Source organism: Brienomyrus brachyistius, unplaced genomic scaffold (assembly GCF_023856365.1).
Source record: "Brienomyrus brachyistius isolate T26 unplaced genomic scaffold, BBRACH_0.4 scaffold75, whole genome shotgun sequence".
NCBI lineage: Eukaryota > Metazoa > Chordata > Actinopteri > Osteoglossiformes > Mormyridae > Brienomyrus > Brienomyrus brachyistius.
Window position 1 is genome coordinate 814,251 of NW_026042350.1, and position 23,213 is coordinate 837,463.

Here is a 23,213-nt window from a genome sequence, read left to right on the forward strand (position 1 = left end):
TCTGCCCTTTACCTGACTGGTTTCTGGTCGTTCCCAGTGTCTAATGCTTCCTTATTCTTGTGCGTTGCTGTCTTTGAAACGTGGAAGCAGCCTGCTGCGCAGTGTAGGCTTCTGCCAGCAGAACCAGAATTAAACAGAGATTTAAAAATGCAGATTTTTAGAGTGGTCTCGGTTCTTTCCGGAGCTGCATGTGATTTCTTCTCCAAGTGCGCTTTGACAATACTGTTCCTTATGGTCTTGTCAATAAAGCAAGTCTGTGTGAACTGGACTGAGTTGAATATCTACGTTCATGAAGGCTAGATAGGTTTGTTAAACTGGAGCTTTTCATCTGGGTTACGCGCCGCTTCCAACTATGTTCTGCACGGTGTAGCGCTTGATTAGTACCCCGTCCTTCGGATGTTGCAGGTCAAGGTCCCACTCGGTTACACAGTCTGTGTTTTGATTTGCTGCAACGGCTCCTTTTTCCCCCAAAGGCGAGCAGCCGAAAATGAGAAGGAAGAGTTTTCTTAATGTTCGGAGTGCCTGATGTTACTGGCTCTGCAGGCGTCCTGTCACACGGAAAAGCAGGTGAGGCTCAGAGGTTGATAACTGCCACCAAAATCACGTTTAAAGATAAGTTTGTCTCACATTGCAAACAGAGCTCTTAAGGCCAGACAGTCTTATATGGAGAATCCTTCATTTATTTTTTAATGCTTATAGATGATCTGTCCAACATGGAATGGATCTCATTAAGTGAGCATCTCATGTGTGGCCCGTGACCAGAAGGTTGTTGGTTTGAACCCTTAACTCCCAGCTCCAGGTCTGCAACACCCCCCCCCACTCCCTCCAGCTTGCTTTCACCAGTAGGGAGAACAAGATGGGGCAAAAATTTTAATTTTCCCCCTGGAGATATATCAGTCTCAGAAGTAGGAATCTTTTCCTTAAAGGCATACAATTTAAGCCATATATGTTACAATGCATGATGGGTAATTCATTGCCAGTGAGTGTGATGGCAGTCGTGTGTTTTGTGGAAAGCATACGGGTTTATTATAGCGCTTTACAGAATCAGTATGGACCCAGGGCTCACTCTGGCCAAGTTGTGGGAAGATCGAAGAATTTATCGGCACTTTTTTAAACCTCAAAATATATGACCTAACAACTAAAACAGGTTGTTTTTTCCTCTTTCTATCTGTAATATTTCTGGTATGTGCTCTTAGAATATGTTTGTATTTGGTTAGTGATTAGTCTGACAACTCAAAAAGAATTCACCTTACATTCTTTAAATGTTAAAACAGAATTAACTTTTGTGAATTCTTCCTTCGACTTTCAATAGACATTATTAACCATTGTCTACTGACAGTAACATCACTCGTTACCCCGGTACTTTGAGCACATTTCTTTTCCCCACCTAAATGATATTGCGTTATAAATCTCCTTGCCTGCGAGACGGCCGCAGAAGCGCTTATGGCATAGTCCCACCCAGGGAGGCGTGTCGTCTCGTGCGCCTTCACCCCTCTCTAAAGCCTTTACTTTGGGACACCTGGGTCATATTTGCACTGAGAAGACGTCGGGAATTACAGCATTTAGGCGGCGATGCTAAAACCGTGACGGGGACAGAACGGAGAAGCGCAGATTGGGAAGCTGCCTTATCCTTCACTGTTTGATTTTGGCAAGGGGACGTGTTTCTGTTTCCGAAGATGTTTTCGCTCCTGTTAACCATCACTTGGTTTATTATAACGATTGCATCCGGTAAGTGATAGCCGAGGACCTTTTGGTCTAACAAGTTCAAAATTATTGTTTTTTAATACAGCGTAATCAATAATAATTTGATATATATTTATATACTCCAGTTATGATATTGACTTCAGCTCCTGTGGATTTCGATTATTAATTGCCGTTTTTTTTACAACAAGATTTAAACAACTTGAATTAATATTGTATGTTGATTCTGAGTATGACTAATGTGACCAGTCTATTTCCATAACCAGCGTTTGTGTTAAAAATAGTAGTTTACATGGCAACGGCAGTTTTGAATACACTAATTGATCGATTTTCGAAGTATGACAGCTAGCAGAAAGCATTTATGCATTTATGCCGCTAAAACAACATGGGGGGGAGCAACAGAAAATGGCATACCGAATTAGCTGGTGAACCTAATCTCTTTGGTAAATCCTGTAGGGTTCGGTTGATGCGAATTCTACATGTTATGGTCCTAAGTACTTAGACTGTAATACTCAATCTGTTATTCCTGCGAGACGGCATTGTGGTAGGCAAATTATCTGAAGATTACCCATAGGCGTTTTCCTTAAAAAAATATCTTAATTGGGTTCTTTTGCCCTTTAATTTAAATGGGATATTTTATAAGAATTGGTGTAGACAATAAAGTTTACTTATTTTCCGGGTTATTTAAAAAAAGAATGAACCCCTGACGGTGCTATTGCAGAAGGGGCCGGAGAAAATATGTGTAAAAGGTGAAATTCGTTGCCATAGGAATTAAATTCGTTAACATTACCGGTTGAATTGGTAATCTTAAAAGAGAAAATGGCGAAGCTTGGTGAAATGTAAAGTCTTTATCCTTCGGTAACTGTCCCGTGTTCTGCTCACATGTTCGGTACAGTCGTTATATTGTAGGGTACACCATAGTCCATATTCAAGGTGAAGATGGATCACGATTCTTCTCACGGCTACTCGGTCAGATAGGCGAATATTTAAGCAGCGACACGGGTTTGGTTATACAGGTAGGCTGGGATCGGTTAAGTCAGATTTTAGGTATAGGGTAGATGAGTTTGTAACAATACTTTCTTAAGCCTATCGTATCGTAGTGCCCTACATTAGATTAAAAAGTAATAAAATGAATGGAAATGTTTGCCTGCCCCCCATCAGAATTCCGCCTTACCTTATTATGTTTTAGTTCAGGTACACAAAACGGGCTATTTTTCTGCTTGAACCGGTGTCTCGTTTATGTGTTAAAAATAACACGATGCAGGTGTTCAGAAGGAACTTCTTATGTTTTAAATCTATGCCTCATTCTGAGCAATGCAGAGGCCACCCGGAGTTCGCAGATGGGTGACTCCGGGGGGGAGGGGGGTGCCTGCCCCACCTCACCCGTGACTCACCGGACCCTGTCGCTCGGTCGGCCGCCTGTGACTCACTGGCCAGAGGGGGGCTGGTCAGTTTCGGTCAGCAGCACCGCCCTCCCAGAACACCCTTGTCATGAGACTGGCAGCCTCGCGTGTGTCCAAAGTGACACCTTGTTGTCTCCCACTAAGCAGTGAGACCGTCTAGTCGGGGAAACCTAAAAGTGAGTTCAGAGGCTCCTCCTCCATCATTTGGTTTATCTCGTAATCCCTTTTGACCCTAATGCCAAGCGTCCTGTTTCAGGCTGTTTTCTAAAAACTCAACGTGAAAGTTTCTCTCTAAGCCTAACATTGGATTTAGAAGATGCTTTTATCCAGAGCAATATGCATTTTTTTTTTGGATACATGGGTTTGATAGTTCCTGGAACAATTAAGGATTACGAGCTTTTTGAGAGAACCAATCTTCCAACAGTGGGATTCGAACTTGCAACCTTCCGCTCGGAGACACAGAGTCCTAATAGACCGAGGCGCACACCGCCTGCTGTTGTGATGGCTGTGGACGGTCCCCAACTGGATGATTGGGAAAGAGGGTGCATTCTAAGTGAACCCTGCCCCCCTCCCCCCCATATGTCACCCACATTTTTTAAATATAGCTCCATGTGATCCCGGAAGCAGAGAGGCTTCTGTCTACTTAGTAGATCAGGATGTTCTGGGGTTTAAAAAATAAACTTGTCCGTCAAGGCTACCTCAAGTGGATGGTGCTTTAGATCAGCCTGGGCCAATAGGGAAAGGAGGGCCTGCCCACATATTACCATAATTCCTGCTAATTCTCTTAATCGGGTCCATATTAAGAGGCCCACGTAAGCGCTCCATGGCGTTATGGTGTCTGTTTCTCTGAGTGGTGCTGTTCTCTTCTTGGCCACCCTTCCTCCTGTCTTGTGGGATTACGGTTGTAATCTTGTCCGGGTCTCGACCGAGTTTAAAAAGGATATTATTGTACAGGTTTGGGGAACAGCAGATACCCCTGAGTATAGTTGACCATATGTTTCCTGGGTATATATCCTCCCCCTGGGAAAGATGAGGGATGAGTAGCTTTGTCACTGTGTGGGCCTGTCTACCAGTGGCTCTTGGCACTGCATGTGGTGTCTGTGTAAAATATGGTCTAGGCCCGTCCATGTGAAACCTGTAGGTCTTGATCTACAGCCGGGCCACCTGAAGATGTCTGGGGCTAGAGATCAGATATTCTGTTTGCAATTTTGTCCATTTATTGTTATGAGAGAAGACAGCACCTCTGATCAAATGGAAACTATCTTGATGCGCACATTCTCCTTGGATCCGGAAGCAAAGCTTGCCAACTCAATTTCCTGGGCAGTTGAGAAAAGAATGTGGAGTTCTTTATAGGTCTCGACGGCTTGAAGTCATATTTCTAGGTGTGCAGACCTACAGACCTCTGCCCTGAACATTGCGCTGGGAAGCATTTTGACTATAGATGTTGTTTAATTATCAGGTCTGCCTCAGAGGTCGCCGGTAAGAGTCCCTTGCAGACAGGATGTGCACTCAGCTCCTGGCTTAAATCAGCTGGCCCGGGTATGCAACTTCCATGCTTTGAGTTAGCAACAAGAATTAGTTCTCTGTCTTAATTAAAGGAGAATTAGCGACAAGGAGGATTGCTGTAATGGCAGGTAAGGAGCTCATTTTAAACATGGCCAAACAAGGACATACCTCACAGTGAGAGGTATTACTGTATTAGTTCTCTTTAAATAAGAGACTAAGGTCATTTTTTGGACTCTGCTGGTCTTCATGGGTGTCACAACCATAAGACTGCACCTCTTGATTCTCTCTGGAATATTGTGCAGGTGGGACCTGGAGTAATTCTTGGATTTTTAAGGTGGGGGGAGTATTGGTAGCCGTAATTCATATAGTGGAACCAACTTTAGCATTAGCCAATGATATGTTTTGAATTTGTGAGTGACAGGCGAGGGAGCGCTCTGGGGTCCAATCAGCTTTCAGCTGCAGCCATCTATACACCCCTTGATGGGACTGTTGCCTGATAATATTGTGCAGAGATTCCAGGCTTCTGTGGTCTTAGGGGCTGGGTAAGGAGCGGTGCTTTCCTATTGGATTTATTGAATGGGTGACGTGGGGTGACCTGTGAACTCGAACCAAGGTAAACACCTGTCTTTGACTTGTATTGATTCTGCCCCTAATGGAAATGAGCAGTACTGCAAGTGCCACAAATGGACAATATCCTTAAGAGATGAGGACTGTGCTGTGTATGTGTGATATTGCTTTTACTAGAACTAGGCCATAAATCTATTGAGCCGAGTTACTTGATAGTTAAAACTAGTCATAAATGTGTCTTAAGGGTTGCTGTCCAGTATTTCTGACAATAGTGTTAGAATTTGACCGCGCCGTTGAAATATGCTCGTCGTGTGGGAGTCGGCATGTTATCGCCCCTTGTCCTCGCACACGTTAATCGGGGCTTTCTCCCACACTGCACGTCAGGCAGAACTATTTCAGGAATGTCCTCTAATCCTCTTTAAGATAGACGTAACTCCAAAGAGAAGTTGTCATGTTCTGTACAGTCTTGGGCCCTCGTTTAAGACCACCCTCTGGCTCAGCCACCCCCGCACTCTCAAAGGTATGTATTTTTCTCCCCCCCCCCCCCCCCCCCCCCATCTGGGATTTGTTGGCCAGAAACATCAGCATCACGGGGCTGAAGGATGCAGGTCCCTGTAGGTTCAGTCCCAACCTAGAACTCTCAGTATTTCATGACTGTTGTGATCAGTTTAGAAATGATTATGTGGTTTTCTGTTTAACATAATTTAAAAGTTCCTGAAAACACGTCTTATAGGTCTCTTAAATTTAATGAGGCTCTTTCTGTCAACATAATATAATATCCTTTTTTCCAACATCAGAATTTATCAGACATTTTTCTTTCAGCTGCTGATGACCTTAAACAACTTCGTGAAACACAATGAGTTTTGTATCACAGCTGTCATCTGCTTCACGTGTATGATGTGCTTTTTAGAAATGAACAATTTAACAATTATCCAAGATAAGAAATTGCAGAACTACTTCTGCTACAATCTGTCACGGGGTTGGGGGAGGGGGGGGGGTGGAGCTAACCTGTGTGAATCTGATTTGTTGTGTTACTCTTTTGATCGTTGTAGAAGGAACGTGAGCCGAAAAGATTAAAGGTGCACATCACCCACGTCAGCTGAGCGGATGCAGAAGTTTGGCCTGTGGCATATTAATAGTGACTGTATGTTAGTTGAGAGGCAGCTGGGAAGGTAACGGGCCTGAACATACTGACAGAACACGTTGTTGTCATGTGGGACTGAGTTGCCATGGCGATGCAGAGATGGAGTGAGGTTAAGGAAATGCTTGTGTACCCGGTTCAGCTGAGGTCCGATCCCCCACAGCTCAGGTGCATCTCTCCCGGATTTGGTTTTCTCTGATATGCTTTGTTCGTGAAACACAACGTTGCTTCATTGTTGTTAAAGCCAGACATTCAGTTATGTAAGAGTCTCTAGGACTTTCTGCCCCATGGTTAAGTCCAGTGATCATTAAAACAGGTGGTGTGAAGACACTACGCCCACTGGTCCCTAGGGTTAAGATACTAGGACAAGGTCTACTGGTCCCTGAAACAAGCACTGCCACAGATAGTCTGATCTATAATGTAGATGTTTTTTTTTTTGTAACCAGTTGGGTGGTATGTGGCTTAGTGGTCTGGAATGCTGTGTCCCTGTTTGGGAGGTTGCTGGTTCGAATCCCAGAGTGGTTTTACTGTCGGAACCCTCAGCGAGACCTTTAGCCCCCAATTACTCGCCCAGTTTATCACCTTTAGCACCCGGTTTTCTCCAAAATATACCACCTGGACAAAGCCTCCTGCTAAATAATAATGTATTGATTATGGTGACATTGAACCTGCGGTATTGCATGGATCAGTCTGCTGGGATTTTCAGTACGACTGAGGTTTTAGCAAAACACAATAGAGGAAGGAGGGGAAGGTCGACTGAAAGTTGTTCCGTCATCACGTCGAATGCCGATAGCACCGGTGTCACTTCCCCAGTAATCATCGGGCCGCTGAGCACTCAGGTGTGTTGTGGGGCTGTTTCCATGGTGACCGCAGCAAGGCTTCAACGCAGTCGAAGGGTTTTTGGCAGCTGAGTGGTGTGTTACGAGACGGGATCTCCCAGGTGTGGTGTTCTTCATAGAGCCTAAGGGTGTCATTTTTCTAGACTAGGAAGACGCAAGTTGTTCACTGCGCCCAGCTTGAATAAGCTCAGCTTCTTCCATTTCTTTCAGATGCGACCTGAACTCATATGTGTCAGGAGTCATAAAAAGGCGTAGCTTGGAAATATGTAGTTTGTTTTTGGAAAGTGACAAATCCCTCCCTCATGATCACTCCCTAGCCGGACAGACCCTCAGTGCTGTGGTACCTGTAGGGAACATTAGCTGGAGGCTAAACGTGACTAAATGCGGCAGTAGTGAAGCAGAGTCTTCTCAGACCCTTACTGCCACGTCCTGGGAACCTCGCTTCCAGTCAGGTTTATTTCAGTTTACTAGTACAGTGTTTCCCAGACAGTCCACGTTTTTGCTTCCTCTCTGCTCCCAGCGCACCTGTACCAGGTATTCGGTGTTCCTGATTGGCTGGGAGGGAGCAAAAACGTGGACTGTCCGGGCTTCCCGAGAACTGGGTTGGGAAACACTGTACTAATACACTTTTGGCTACTTTAAGCCAGTGTTTCTCAGCCCGGTCCTCAGGGAACCCCGGACAGTCCATGTTTTTGCTTGAGCACGAAAGCTGGAGCAGCAGATGCTAAAGGAGTCCCAAAGCAGTTTTCTTGCTATTGTTTGACCAGAGACAGATAATCAAGGCTCAGTGTGACACTGGTGGGGCTCCTAGTACTGCCTTTTCAAAGCTGGGGGTGTCTTGAACTTCACGTCACCCTTATTATTGGTCTGGTTCTGTTCTCGGGCCTTTAAGCACCTTGGATTAACAGAAAACACTCTGTTGTGAATCTGTAGTGATTCAGAAGGACCCACTTTACTGTAGGAGGTTTCACCTTGAATGCTAACTCTCGTACTGCAATGAAAAGAAAGTTTGTAACTTCATACTAACCATATACTTTTTTGTATATTACTGAATATTTTGCTTCCCATAGTATGTAATAGAAAAGCTATAACTCTGATGTCTGAACTCTTATTTTTTCCCCCCGTTGTTCTCAAAACTTCCATTTTCCTGTGGTGCCGCTTAATTTAGTATTAATTAACAACTTCTATCAGTCTGGCGTCGCCGTCAAGAGAGAGAAGCCACTGCCTTTTTCCGTTTTAATCTCGGTGCCAAATGTTGACCTGTTTTTCTGTAATAGCTTCATTGCGGTCCTCATGACGGTGAGGTCACGGTGAGGTCACGCCGACAATGCCGTACCTTGGCCGTCTTTACCAGTAAGCTACTTGGCTAGGATGGCTTAGCCGGTGGTTTTCAATCAAAGGTTTGTTACCCAGCTCAATCTGCGGCCGCTTAAGTTTGACCCAATTCCCCTGACTGAGATGCTCAGGGCTGTAATTCAGCCTGGTCTAACTGGACCAAGCGTGGTAATTAATCAACCATTGTATATCTATGTTATCCTTTCCCTCCTGAAAATGCAGGGTTGGGTAATTCAGGTCCAGAGAGTAAAAGTCCAGACCAGGATTCTGTTTCAACCAACTAGTTGACTCTGTGGCTCTTTATGTTCAACTGATTGGTCGAAACAAAATCCCGGTCTGGACTTTTAGTCTCTGGACCTGAATTCCATCCATCCATTTTCCAAACCGCTTATCCTATTGGGTCACGGGGGGGTCCGGAGCCTATCCCGGAAGCAATGGGCACGAGGCAGGGAACAACCCAGGATGGGGGGCCAGCCCATCGCAGGGCACACTCACACACCATTCACTCACACACATGCACTGCTATGGGTGATTTAGCAACTCCAATTAGCCTCAGCATGTGTTTGGACATGGACAACTGTAGCGTAATACAGGACAAGATGGACAAGAGGACCAACAACACAGCGCGACATAGGAAGGAGTAACTAAAAAGTAATGCATATATGCGCAAAATGTCAAATGTACTACAGAATAGTAAATAAACGTAAGGTGCAGATGAAGTGCAGCTTAATGCGGGGGTGGGGAGGTCAGTCGCTGGTTTAGCAGTCAGATTTCCAAAGCATTATATACATGAAGAATCAAACCATCAGATATTTCTTTTGTGGCCTTGAGTCCTGCCGCTGAGCTCGGCGCTGGTGCCAATGTGTAATATAGTGGTCTGAGCTGAAACAATCTCGCTTCATACTTCCACAGAATGTGTGTCTTTGACAGAGAACCAAATAAAAGGGTGAATTGAAGTTGGAGTTTCTGTGATAAGGGGGCTGGTGAATCTTATCAGAGGGCAGGGTTGGGTTGGGTGGTGGTTCCCTGTTAGCCTCACGATCTGGCGTTGAGCTGTGCGAACAAACTCGACCGTGGCTGCGATGGGGGGCGGAGGGGGGGTGGTTTCTGAAGAGGATCACGTCCTTTCTCTGGGCCCGGTACGTAAGCAGTTCTAATCTCTATTTCGGGTCGCTTCAGTCACCCTGTTTTTTTGGTCTCAGCTCCCCTGAAAAATGTATTTTCCTAAATCCATTTACCAAATTTTGCCTTGAATTTTCTTACACATTTTATACAGTGTACAAAACTCAGCAAATCTGTAATTTTACTGAGGGCTAAGCCCCTCCCCCTCCCCCAAGGGGTTGAGTCGTAGAATTGCCCCTGGTGTGACATCGAACGCAGTCATTTGGTTCCTCACTTTTGCCAGTAAGGAGTGTTCAGAAAGGATTCAAATCATCAAAGGAGAGACTGTTGTACACTTGCAGCCATTAATGTGTAGCATAAATCGGTTTGAAAAGTACTGACTATAGATTTGGAATTCCAGTGTGGATTAAATCGTTAGGTGACAAGGCCAGGCAGGGCAGGGCCCCTGAAAAATTCAACCAAATGCCTCCCCCCAGCCAAAGCTACTTTTACCCACGCTCACACACTCATAGCCCCCCTAGAGACTTTCCCTTTCTCGCCCTCGTTGCCAACCCTGTTAAAGCGACGGAGTCCTAGCAGATGCTATTTCCAGTACGGTTGTATATTCTCTCTTGGTTTTGTTTTGTTTTTTAACGTTATCACTCCTTATTATTCTCCTCAGCTCCAACGACCGCGGACATAAATACGGCGATTTCCGTTACCGATCCGGCGGAATCGACTGTGCTGACAGACACCGCTGTGCTGTCTGGGACACCCGGGCCACCCACCTTGGACACTTCTGCTCAGTTTTCCATGCGGCCTGCCCAAGTCTCAGTGGACTCCGTTAGCTCTGCTGCACCCCCTGGCTCCGGCACTATGGAAACAGGACTGACTGATGGGTACAGCCCTCTATCATCCTCGACATTAACAGAAACTGACTCTGCCAGCCCTGTGACTCACTCTAATTGGGTCTCAATGGATATGACCGCAGAGTCTGAACATAGTTCTTTAGCATCCTCAATATCACCAGAAAGTACCTCTTCCAGTCCTGTTAGTAGCACTGTTTGGGTCCCCGTGGATGTAGCCACAACAGCTGTCCATGACCCCGTAGTGTCGCCAACATCTCCAGAAAATAATACCACTATAATTAAGAGTACCTCTGAGTATGTTGCTATAGAAACAACTACTGTCCGCATTAGTACATCATCTCCTACGTCTCTTGGCTTTGATCTGAATACCACTACCCCTAAGGGTATGGCAAGTTCGGTCGCTGTGGAAGAAATTACAGATCCTACTCATGACCACTTAGTTTCTAGCACCTCTCCAGAGAATGACACAGTTCCCACCCAGACACCCAAAAATGTCACAACAGATCCAGAACTTTCCTCTGGGTTCTTCTCTGTTTCCACGTCTGATAGTCACTTCAGCAACCCTGTCACTAATCACGTTACTATGGAAACAGCTACAGCCCGTATCTCGATTGCACCTTCTACACCTAAAGAAACTTTCTCCACCGCCGTGACGAATACCGAGTTAAACACCATGGAAACTCTTACGAGCTCCACAAATAAAGCTGACGTTCCCTTGACAAAAAATGACACAGTTCCCACCCAGACACCCAAAAATGTCACAACAGATCCAGAACTTTCCTCTGGGTTCTTCTCAGTTTCCACATCTGATCGTAACTTCAGCAACCCTGTCACTAATCACGTTACTATGGAAACAGCTGCAGCCCATATCTCGATTGCACCTTCTACACCAAAAGAAACTTTCTCCACCGCCGTGACGAATACAGAGTTAAACACCATGGAAACCATCACAGTCTCTCCACATAAGACTGTGTCTATGTCGCCCGAAATGAACTCTGATGGTTATGGAAGAACTTCATTTCAGACCACCATGGAAACTGTTACAGGCTCCACAAATAAAGCTGGCATTTCCTTGGCAAAAAATGAATCTACTACATCTTATCAGGTCACAATCGTAAATGTCACATCAACTATCTATAACCCAGGAGTGTCCCAAACATCTCAAGAAGCTGACCACACCAGCACTGTTCCATGTTCCACTCAGGTCACACAGCAAAAGGCCACAACTCTTGTTAATAACCGCACATCTTCTACATCTCCAGAAAATCAGTATGACACTAGTGTAGCAACGTCTCACCGTATCACCATGAAAACTACTGTTGATATGCCTACAGCAACTTCTACATCTCAAGAAAACTACTCTACCATCCATAAAAGTTCCCTCAAGCAAGTTACTGTGGAAACAGTGACAAACGTTTCTGATAATCTCACAGAATTTCCAACGTCTGAAAATTATTTCTCCACACCAGCTTCAGATTATACTGCCTATATTCCTGTTGCATCCTCTGTAACTCCAACAGCGGGCGTCTCTACCCCTGTTGACATATCAACTAAAACAGTGACAACCTCTGTCTACAATCCCACCAAATCCACTACATCTCCCATTGACACCAACGCAACCTTCCCTCAAGGTCCTGCTACAACTCAAGGACTAGAAAGCACCTCGGTTACTGAGTCACCAGGACAAGACACCAGTGAAATGAGCACAAACCAGTCAACTAGTACCGCTGTAGATCAAACATCCATGGTCATGACAGAAACTTCAGTGACAACAGTAGCAGGTCCAACTGGTCCCCCTGCAGGTACGTCCTCCATGCCCAGTGCTTCCAGATGGACATTGTGTCTGTCTTGTCTGTCTTTGCAGTCTAGATGAAAATCATATTTTGGATCTTTCATTGCCTTTTGGAATTATTGTCATTCTTAGTTGTTTACTCATTATGTGTTGCATTGCATGCTTGTTAATATTAACCTCTTTGCTTTATCAGTATTGTACTACCTTTGTAGGTACTTGCACATCCTGTTGTACCACTTATTGCATTTTTATGTGTTTTTGTCTTGCACTCTCATGTCTCTTGTTGCATTGCTGTTTGTCCTGTTGTCCCACCATGCATCTGTCCCCTCCCCTGCAACTGTGGCATGAGACTTTTGCTCGGGGCAGTTTTTACGTACACAAAAGTGTTCTGAGGGTAGAATGAAAAATGATTGGTTCAGAGAGATAACCAATTAGGTTGTAGCAGAGGTGGGACCAACCAATCAGATGCATTGGTCCTGCAATCTAATTGGTTATCTGTCTGTACCAATCATTTTTTCTCTGCCCCCAGAACAAGTTTGTGTAAAAAATCTTCGACGAGCAAGAATTTCTCTGTGATCCTCAAAACATCTGACAATAAACTTTGAAACTTTATTATTTGGATAGATACCACCAGCACCGTGGTTACTGTGACGAGCTATCAATACACCAGCTCTACAGTCGCCACGACCACGATGTTGGTGCCCATCTCCACCACAGGCATCCCAGAACAAAGCAGCGGTCATCCGATTGTGCCAGTCACCGAATCCACTACCGCGCTAACCACCACCAATCCTCCTGTCAGACCTGGAGGTACGTGCCATGTGGTTTTTACTCAAGCAAATAGAAAGTGCATTAAAGACATAGAAAGAAATCTCATCTAGTCAAGGACAGTGAGGTCAGTTGGAAGTGTAATGTGAAAGCTGACTTGAGAATTGCTGTCGAAGTCGGACCAAAATTGTCTCTTTTGTAGGTCCCAGGAAGGACAACAATATGGGCCCCTAGGGCATTAAAGAGTGTAGTTTTCCCAGTGCGTTCAGCATTATATATACACCTGCATGGTTCTACTGTTGTGTTAGACTATCTGTGGGTTATATGGGCCGTTAAGCAAACAAAAGCCGAAATGGTCTCCCAGCCTATAGGCTGTAATGTTGCAGGTCCCGCATGAGGGTTAGCTGCTCACTTTTAAGTCAGGCTGCATTTCTGATACAAACTGAACATACCAGTTTTCGTAATGGTTAGTACTCTCTTTATAATTAGCTATGCACTTCAACGCCTGATGATGATTGGCAGAGATCAGACACTTATATTGTTTATATAGTTATAGTTTTTTATATATAGTTATATAGTTTTATGCAACTGGATAAGGGGTGTTGCTAGAGATTTTGGGCCCCATGAAATTACCTCATATTAGGCCCCCCAGGCCAGACCAATCCAAATATGTTCCAAATCTTGGAATCGTCCTCACTTTTGCCCCCTTGGTGGCACCCGGAAATATTCCTGGAGCTTTTCAAGTTCAAGCGTCCGGTTCAAACATATAGCAGCAAGACAGCATTTGAGATATGACAAGTCTGTCTTCTGTTGGACACAAACATAATGGATTTTAAGGAGCAGGAGGGAGTGAGTGCAGTATAGGGCAGTGAAGGGAGTCTTCCGACATGCAGACTAATGGTGTGTCGTCGTTCTTGGTTTCTGGCAGGTTTCTGTCCCTCGAACCCATGTCCGTTTAATAGCGTCTGTCTGGAGCTCATCACCAGCTTCAGCTGCCTCTGTCTGGCTGGGTCTTACTTCTCCGGGGGGCGCTGCGTCCAAGGTAGTGGTCGAGCGATGAAATCTTTGAAGTGACCCTCTGTGACCCAGCAGCAGACATCGCCAACACATCGCTCACCAGCTGCTAGTATCATGCAGGGAGCGAGTGAGAAGCTCCCGTAACGTGTTTTCGAAATAGGATCAATTATGTTAATTTTGTTCTTTTTTTTCATTTTGCTTGTACGCATTTACGTTGGGGACATTTCATTTTGTCCCTGACGATGAGCGCCACGCTCTCACACCACGCAGTCTGAGACAAAGTAAAATTGCCTGACTCAGTCAGCATCCTTATAAGTGCTCATACTTATTATAAGTACTTGTATTATAAATACTTGTGTTTGCTACAAGTACTCATCCGAAACTACAAGTTTCATCATTGCCTCCGCTGCCCTGGTTGATAAAAATCTTGCATTGTATTAAACACATAGTTATTTTCTTTGCAGAAGTAGCTCTCATTGTAAATTGCAGATCCCTACTCTTTTTGGGTTCCTCTCACTGTAAATTGCAGACCCCTACTCTTTTTGGGTTCCTCTCATTGTAAATTGCAGACCCCTACTCTTTTTGGGTTCCCTTAACGATTTACGCAACCCCGTACACAGTAACCCCGCAAGCTGTCGACGCATTCCTCTAATCTATGCGTTCATTACCGCTTACAGTGTGAGGAATGAGGAACCATCACACTAATCTTTACAATTCCCCTGATAAACATTAAACAAGTAAGGTAGTAGCTGTAAGTGGTGGGGGAAGGTGGTGAAAACAATGCATAATGGAGTTATGTTAATGTATATTGGTTAATTATTAGTTCCTGCGTAGATATCTTTGTAGCATTAGCCAACTATTTGTAAACGCAGGTGCTTTCAGGCAGATATGATCCTTTCGTTGCAGCTAGAGTGTTTCCAGGAACCCTGCATGTAAAAACGTTGGCGTTTCAGTCGGAAATGAGCAACAGGTCATCCCAGGCGTTTCAGGAAGTGGCGGCGATGATCTCACAAGAGGTGGGCGCTTTGGGAATCATTGTCGGAATTGCTTCGGACTATACGAGCAGCATAGCATTTGCTTAAAACTGAATTTTTCTCCATCATCATTAGTTGGGCGTGGCTCTGATGGACCAGCCTGGGTATGTAAAAACCATCGTCCAGGAACTCAGGTGAGTGCTTGAAATAAGATGTGAAGCTAATTTTATGCCCTATTTTATTTGTATATTGGGGCATGTGGTTATGTTAGCATAAACGGACTTTCTAAGGATGTTTGATTTATGCCACCAAAACAAGACTACAGTGAGTGGTCTCCAAAATGTTTTTGTGTTCTTTTTGTCTCAGAGAAGGGAGTGTAGTGGCCTCAGTGGACAACATATTCAAGCTCGGCTCCAACGCTACCAAGCAGTCCACCATCGGGGCCATAGGTGCTGCCATCCAGGGCTGTGCTGGAAATTGCGGCCTCCTGACCTGGGCGGAGTTCAAAGGTAGGTGGCCTTTTGGCGTTCGTGGTGTGATGACCTTCTGGCTGCTGGGCTGGCATCTCCTCTCACGGAGGCTATGTGAGACCATCAGTAAGAGCATAGGCCTTCACACCATTGGCTTACATCGAAACATTTGAGGTCCTAGTTAATAGTCTCCCTACATCACAGAGCTCCCTTTTTTCCAATGGCTGACTGATTTAATTACTACAATCCATCCAATTTCTATACGCGATTGTCCTATGTAGGGTCACAGGGGGTCCGGAGTCTATCCCAGAAGCTACAGGTGCCAGAATAACCCAGGAGGGGGCGCCAACCCGTCGCAGGGCACACTCACACACCATTCACGCACATGCACACCTATGGGCATTTTGGCAACTCCAATTAGCCTCAGCATGTTTTTGGGCTGGCAGAGGGGGAGGAAACTGGAGAACCTGGAGGAAACCCCACGACAACTCAAGGAGAGCATCCCTCCAACACATGGAGCCAGAGCAGATATTCGAACTCTGCCACAACTCCACTGTGCTGCCCCTAATTACCACAGTTAGCACACTTTGTTATGCTGATTCCCCCCCCCCCCCCCTTCTCTCCCAGCCACAGACCTGTGCAAACAGGAGCTTGCCCCATGTGACCTCCAGACGACCAATTGCGTATTTCAAGACAATGGCACCGCCAAGTGCATCTGCAAGGAGGGCTACATCCCCTCCCTCTACTCCAACACCTCCTGTGCAGGTTATTCCTTCATTCTCTCAGTCGTTCCAATCAGTCAGCTTTGTAGGTGTTCCGGTAGAGGACAAGTTACGAGCCCTTTTGATTTAACGACACTGACTCTTCAAGAGCAGAGCATTCTCTGGGTTTGATGAGTAAATAGAACCTATGGCAATTAATGATCGAGGTCGTTTGTTCGGCATGCCCCAAAAGCCCGATTCTTTGGTCCTGTGAAATCAGAAGCGGAACTTTTCATTCTGACTTGTTGCCTTGCTTATTGGCAAGTTCCGCCACTGTGAACGCAGACATTTTTCGAAGTACTAACTCAGTAGGGCTTTGTGGACAGTGTGAGGAAACAGAGCCTCTATCTGAAGTGCGGGGGGGGGCAGATCCAGTTCTGGTGCTTGAGCCAGAGAAATGTTGAGAGTTTGGTCAATACCCAGTGATGTCATATCCCGGTGATATCTCCGCCTCGGGTTTATCTCCCTAGCATGCCTGAGCGGCGAGAGATCAGAAAACGGGAAGTGTGTTCCGTGAGTATATCAGTGTCTTTTTTTTTTCCCCGGAACATCTTTGTCACGACACTGGAAAAACCCTGGACCCAACCCTTTGATGTTGTGGTATCTCTGTGCCCCTGTTTACAATGAATACTGTTCATCCTAATTCTGTAACTTTGTAGCTTTATAAATTATATATGACATACTGTAATTTTGTATACTAAATACGATAATTACTCTGGGGCCGTCACTCGAAATATCTTAAACGAACAGTATTGCAGTCGATGAGGTTTAAGCGTTAATTTTCTTGTTGATTCTGTGAAAACTATGCTGTAGCGCCCTCTTGTGTTCTAATGTAGCTCTACAGTTATTAGAAGAGTTCAGACAAGTGAAGGATAGGGGCAGCTGTATAACATACCCTGCTGTTGTTTTTCACTCTTCCCCTTTTAGGTGCTCATTTGGTTATGGTGGATTTAACTGCCATGACTGTAAGTTTCTGATTTCAAACAAATCTGTTAATACTGGAGTTTTATATAAAATATTGTTGAAAGTCTGAATGCTCTCGTCATAGAGGGTTTGTTCATGGTACGGTGATGTGAAAAACAGAATTATCAAACAGTAAAAGAAGTGCTGTACTACAGCTGGAAGCTTTGACTGATGACCACCAGTGACATCTGGAAATCCCAAGTGTATTATTGACCATTTGATGGGTCGTTTCAAATTGGCGCTGACGCATGTTGACGATCCTCTTTCTGCAGCATATCTGCTGGCCATGGTGGTGATCTCCTGTGTGTTGGGCAGCCTGTTGCTCATTCTTCTGCTGGCCTTCATCAGTTACTATCTGAGGTGAGACTAAGCCCCCAAGCCATCCTGTTCTCTAGTGATAGCCAAATGAAGTTTCATGAACTATTTTCTGACACCACTAGATGGCGCTCTCTATTTAAAAATAAAACAACAGCTCAATGCATGCCCCAAAGCAAACCAAGAACACCATCAAAAAATACAGAAAATGGTTCATAAAGCTTAATCTGACCATCACTTCTTTTCTCCTCAACCCTCACAGCGCACCCTCATCTAAACACCACTCACTGGGGCTAAAGGCCATTCCAGAATCAGTTTATACATATTAGGGCTGTTACACTTTAGGTTCTCAAGGGCCTACAGGCTACTGATCCACATGGACCATAGCAACAGAAGACATGAAGCTGTTAAACCCAATTTGGGTTGAATTATCATGGGATGGGATCATTCATTGGCCAGATTGCCTGTTTCTCATTAGTTGCATCATCGGTTCCCATTGGGTTAAAAACAGGCAGTGATTGACAACTGATGGTAATCCCACCTGCTATCAAGTCTAGAAGCGTGTGTCTCCCATCACTGCTGAATCATGCAGTTCGACACAGGGGAGCCAAGAGGTTTGTTTTCTAGGTTATTAGAGGTTTAATGAGCGTGAGACAGCTTGCTGCGCTTTTGGCTTCCTGGAGGACAATGGCTGTGGCATTTATAAGCTAAGATTTTGTCTAACATATGCAGTCCAACATGTTTTTCACAAACCGCCTTGTAAACATGATCCAAGCCCTGAGGCAACACAGATCCTTCATATTTGATGCCCGAAACCCTTCATCAGTTCTGCTGCACAATGCTTGGCCATCAGAAACACACAGTGCGGATATATTTCACTTCCAGTGGATGTCTGGGGGGTGTCACTTGGTCTGATTATGGCCTCTGCTTTTCAGAAGGTCACCGCCCAAGTCCAGTTACAACAGTCCTTACCTGTCTGATGAGATGAGCTCCGTGTGGCCGCACCAGGATGTCACACACATTCCCCGGGCCAGCAGCAGCTGGGACCCGACCCAAATGGAGATGATGGAGACCGGCAACGCTGACTCCGGGCTGGGCAGCAAGCTGCATGGAAATGGCGCGGTAATGAGCTAGATCTTTAGGAATTGTCATTGAACATTGTTGATTGGAGTACCTTTGCCTGCAGTACCTTTGCCTTCCCATTATGCTTTTGAGGTAAGTTTGCCTGTCCATGCCTGATCAATGGTGTCTTCTAAATGTCCAGAGATGTGTCTTTACACTTCTGCTAACTCTCTCCCTTGCCCTTCGCTTGCTTTGCCTTGCCTACTGTGCATTAATAATGTAACCCCCTACTAACCCCTGCTGGTGAAACTTTTAAAATTACCTGGCTGTCCATGAGGGGGGGGCTCTCATCTGCCACCTAGTGGTAACCTAGCAGACATAACACTAAAACTTTGCTTCTGAAAAGCTTTTCATCTTGAAAGCCCCTGCTGAAATCTTGAGTCCTCTCTCCTCTCCTTTTAGATGGAGTCTTGCAGTGTTGTCCCCGAAGACATGAGGACCTTCAAAGGGAAAAACTCTTCAAGATACTCGTACCTGATCCAAGGTCACCAAAATCCATACTTTGTTGCGGATGAAATGAAAATAACCACATAGCTTTTTCTTTATTCATTTTTAAAACTCAGGAAGGGAATGTTCAGATGGACACAGAATGACCTGCTTTTCCTCTCACGCAATACCAAGACACATCCTCAAATGATACAATCAAGCCAGTAGACAGCGCGTAACGACAGCAGATGCATCGATGGTTTCTGTCCTAATTCAGCAAAACCCAGGAGTAATTGATCGACAATCCCTCTGACTCCAATATTGATCCTTACTAACAGGTTACTCAGACTGAATGGCACTTGTTACCAATGTGATTTAAGGGAGCAGCTTGCAGATTATGTAACCCATCAAGAATATTTTCCTCTCGCGCAATATGCACAGCTATTTTCGAGCCACCGTACAGTGCTGAGATTGCGATGAGATGCAATGCACAGTTTCAGCCAGGAGATGTCACCATTTTCACATTTTTAATTTCTCCACGCTGCTTTATGTATGTGGGGGCGGTGGCCATATATATATATTAGTTCTAGAGTCCTCTCTCTCTATATATATATATATTTACTAGTGCTTCTTATGTATAATTTGATTATGTCCGTTTGTTGTGTATGAATGACTGCATTTCTTGCCGATAAGCAGGGACGTAATTTAGCTGCTGTCGCGCATTTAGTTAATTGAATTTTCCGCCCTTTTGTGAGCGTGATGCCTCAGAAGGCTAGCTGACAGGCAGTCTTCTGGCGCTAAGCGGCAGCATTCCTCGCCGGAGCGCTGGTCCCGCGGCTTTGTCCTGTGGGAGCTGCTGATTAACGTGTGCCTGTTGTCGTGCTCCGCTTGAAAAAGCGTGGAGGAGACATTGAGCTTATCATAAAGTGTTTATCCCGGTTGTGCCAACTATGTACGTGTGCTTAGGGTCGAAGTGAATGTATGTCAATTATTTTCATATTTCTCCTGTACATAAGCACCGTTTGCTTAAGGTCTGAGATGTTGCTCTATTTTTTAAATGTACATAAACCTTTTTAAGTCGGGCAGGCGTTTTTTTGGCAGAGTATAATATTAGTGGATGAGGAAATAAATCAAGACAATTTGCAGCCGCCTCCGTGCCGTTATTTTCAGTTCTCGTAATTGTTGCATATTTTATGCAGTTATTATAACGAGAAAGAGTGTTATGGCGGACAGCATAGGGATCAGTATAAAGGGCACTTGGTCTATATCACAGACTTTTGTTATTGTGTTGGTTAATAAGCCCTTTATTTTAGCTAAACCTAGGATAGCTATTATCAGCAGAAACACTGGAAGGGGCACTATATTCTAACCGCGCTTATAATCAAACTTCTGAGTCGTTAACGTACTGAATGGCAAGATTCCAGTCACATTCCACCAACGATATTTGCTGAGGATTTACGGTAAGCATTGCTTCATAGGTTACCAAATTAATCAGTCAAGGAATTCCTGTGATGCTGAAAATATATATTTTTTATGTGGTGCTAAATTTGAAATAACAAAACTGCATATATTAGCCTAGAAGTCGGTTGGATTTGACTAGGAAATTAAATGTGCATGCGATGCTTTTAATTGCTAAAGCACAATCAAATGAGTCGTGTGAAGCTTGCAGGTGGCCCAGACTGATATGCACCTGCTCCTCAGGTTGCCTGTCTTTGGATGCCGCGCTCAACGAGGCTCCCGATGCACTCTGGGTAATTTTAAGCTCCCGATGCACTCTGGGTAATTTTAAGCCCCCGTGGTGTTTATGGAAAGAGTCGCGGTGTTGACCCAATCATTCCCGGGCTGTCAATTAGCAAAATCATTCTTTGCTTAATCGTTTCTTCATACTGCTGTTAGATTATTAAAAAAATGTGATGCTGTTATATCCTTCAATAGGGGGCGCTCTAAGGCAGGGTATATTCACTAATGAGGCAAATATGACTTCAAAACTCAGTTCTTCTTGCACACTTGTGAACCACTTCCTGGGAAATAAAGTGAAACGTGGATGCAGGATCCGACTGTCAGTATGCAACCTGAGAGTCCCTCCTGCTCCGGATTTTGAGATCTCATTTATCTCATCAACGGTTCAGTATGGATGCTGCTGTGGCTGTCGCTGAAATCATTGGGATCTCTCTTCTAAAAGACCCAAAATAGCTATGCCTTCCCCCCGAAATCCTCAGTTTCCTTTGACAAGTGATGCCGGGCTAGTAGCTGATTGTGGCTATGTGTGAGCCCAACCGGGAACACTCAAAGGAGTGTGTTTCAGTTCAGCTGTCTCCTGCACTGTCAAGATTGCGAGGAGGAGGATCTCGGTCAGGGTGAGCGAGGTTGGTTGATCAGCAGGTATCGTATGGGGTTGCCCTGAAAAGGGACCCGCTTCCCCGGTGTTGCAGCTCTCTCTGTCAATGCAGGTCTTAATTTTCCTACTGGTTGTTGCTTTGGGGAGGAAGGTGGCCCTGCCAGAAATGTCATGTTCCAAATTTCCAGAATGTACTTACGACATGTTTTACATAATTGGGTTCATAAATGATTAACCTGTATGTTAATGTAAATGGAACTACCTTTAGGAAGTATGTCAAAACTGCTGTATTAGACATCATCCATCCATCCATCAGGCATAAAGCTGGGAAAATCCATGAAAGGAATACCAGTATGTTAGAAACCACTGATTACTGTTTTCCAATAATACCACTTCTTATTAATAAAATAGGTTTGAAAAAAAAATTAAGCAAATTAAAATGTAGGCATATTTTCTTGCTCAATGGTGGAAAAGAAATCCAGAGTCTAATATGTGTTTGCGCATGAAGGAAAGGTAATTAATGTCTTGTATATGAATGTGTTTCTCTCTTATTTCAGCATTTTATTGTTACAAATGACTCGTTCTTAGGAGAAACGATCTGATCTGCAGTTACACAAAAAGGGAAGAGAGCAGCAGCGTATTAGTAATACATACATGTACTACTGGCAAGTTTTTTGAAGCTTTAGGAACCAACTGTTTGCCTCTGACAAGCGATGCAGCACTTTATGCACCGGCGGGGAAGATGGACAGGAAGATTAACGAACTGGAACACAGCGGGGCTCATTGGGATTGTTCCGGTGGCCCAGAAGGAGGGGTGCAGTCGTGGTGGCTCAGTAGGGAAGATGGAAAGTTGTGTCAGGTGTAGTGGTGATGGTGAAGGCGGTGTCTGAAATATGGATTTACCCACAATGCCCTGGGATGTCTGCTTGGTATTTTTGATAACCTGCAAATGCTGCATGAAGGAGCCCTCAGTCACCATTGTTAACAGGCCGGACGCCCACTTTCTGTCATGGCCCAGTCTGCCATACAGGAGTTGTCCTCGTTTGAGATTGACACAATATTTTTTACTCCTTGTACGCCCCCCCCCCCACTCCCCTGCCTCACAGAAGTCCCACAGATGCTCCCCGTCGATTCAGTTGTGGTGTAATGAGCTGTAATAAAGCCAAAATTTAACCGGGTATCTCTCTGCCCCAGAAGAGGTTTGAATTATAAAAAGGGTCCCTTTCTTTTTTGGGTTTAACATCTATTTCTTGAATTGCGTCTCCTTTACACTTTTACAAGTGTGTATTGGGATAATATGTTCTATAAGAGTATGAAGGGAAATTATAAAGGCGTGTCAATTGATTGCAGTAAGGAAGCATTTCCCAATCTGGTCCTTGGGGACCCATGGACAGTCCACATGTTTGCTCCCTCCCAGCTCCCGGATAGGCAGCAAAAATTTGTACTGTCTGCAGGTCCCCTAGGTTGGAAAACGCTTCCTTACTGTAATCAACCGACACGCCTTTATAATTTCCCTTCATACTCTTACATGCATCATACGTGCATCCACAGCTAGCTGCTTCGGACAGGCAGACATGATATATAATGCATAGAATATATGTGTGAGCTGTAGGTCTGGGTTGTGAAAGGGCTGATCTGCAGGCTTGGACGCTGAGCAGGAACCTGGATTTTTTTGCTGTCTAACCCCGACTGATGTCCTGACTTTCAGCAGTGTTGGCAGGAAACTGAAAGCACTTAGAGCATCCAATTAAATATCCATTACTGGGAAGGCCTATGCCTGCCCACCCCCCGCAGCTTGAAAGCCT

General features: G+C 44.8%; 1 protein-coding gene across 4 annotated transcripts; it reads left to right on the forward strand.

Annotated features, from left to right (window-relative positions):
* The first annotated feature begins 726 nt into the window (after positions 1 to 726).
* si:ch211-198m17.1 (uncharacterized) lies at positions 727 to 20,220 on the forward strand. 4 transcript variants are annotated; one of them, XM_049003215.1, is made up of 14 exons: positions 1,391 to 1,728; positions 10,276 to 11,079; positions 11,344 to 12,264; positions 12,879 to 13,064; positions 13,951 to 14,064; positions 14,946 to 15,055; positions 15,149 to 15,207; positions 15,380 to 15,522; positions 16,111 to 16,248; positions 16,715 to 16,757; positions 17,172 to 17,209; positions 17,480 to 17,567; positions 18,458 to 18,644; positions 19,047 to 20,220. In XM_049003215.1, the coding sequence occupies exons 1-14, from the start codon at positions 1,677 to 1,679 to the stop codon at positions 19,176 to 19,178; spliced, it is 3,015 nt and encodes a 1,004-aa protein (XP_048859172.1). In that variant the 5' UTR covers positions 1,391 to 1,676; the 3' UTR covers positions 19,179 to 20,220. The 4 variants fall into 4 exon arrangements, with proteins under 4 accessions (XP_048859171.1, XP_048859170.1, XP_048859172.1 ...); XM_049003214.1 differs by lacking the exon at positions 1,391 to 1,728 and adding an exon at positions 727 to 799 and having other exon boundaries at positions 10,276 to 12,264; XM_049003213.1 differs by having other exon boundaries at positions 1,389 to 1,728; positions 10,276 to 12,264; positions 18,461 to 18,644.
* Positions 20,221 to 23,213: the final 2,993 nt, after the last annotated feature.

Excerpts from the sequence above, each read along its gene's own strand:
- si:ch211-198m17.1 (XM_049003212.1), top strand. The coding sequence starts at position 1,677 with ATGTTTTCGCTCCTGTTAACCATCACTTGGTTTATTATAACGATTGCA. Across the intron at positions 12,265-12,878 it reads TCCAACTGGTCCCCCTGCAG|ATACCACCAGCACCGTGGTT; the intron begins GTACGTCCTCCA and ends TTATTTGGATAG. Across the intron at positions 13,065-13,950 it reads TCCTCCTGTCAGACCTGGAG|GTTTCTGTCCCTCGAACCCA; the intron begins GTACGTGCCATG and ends GGTTTCTGGCAG.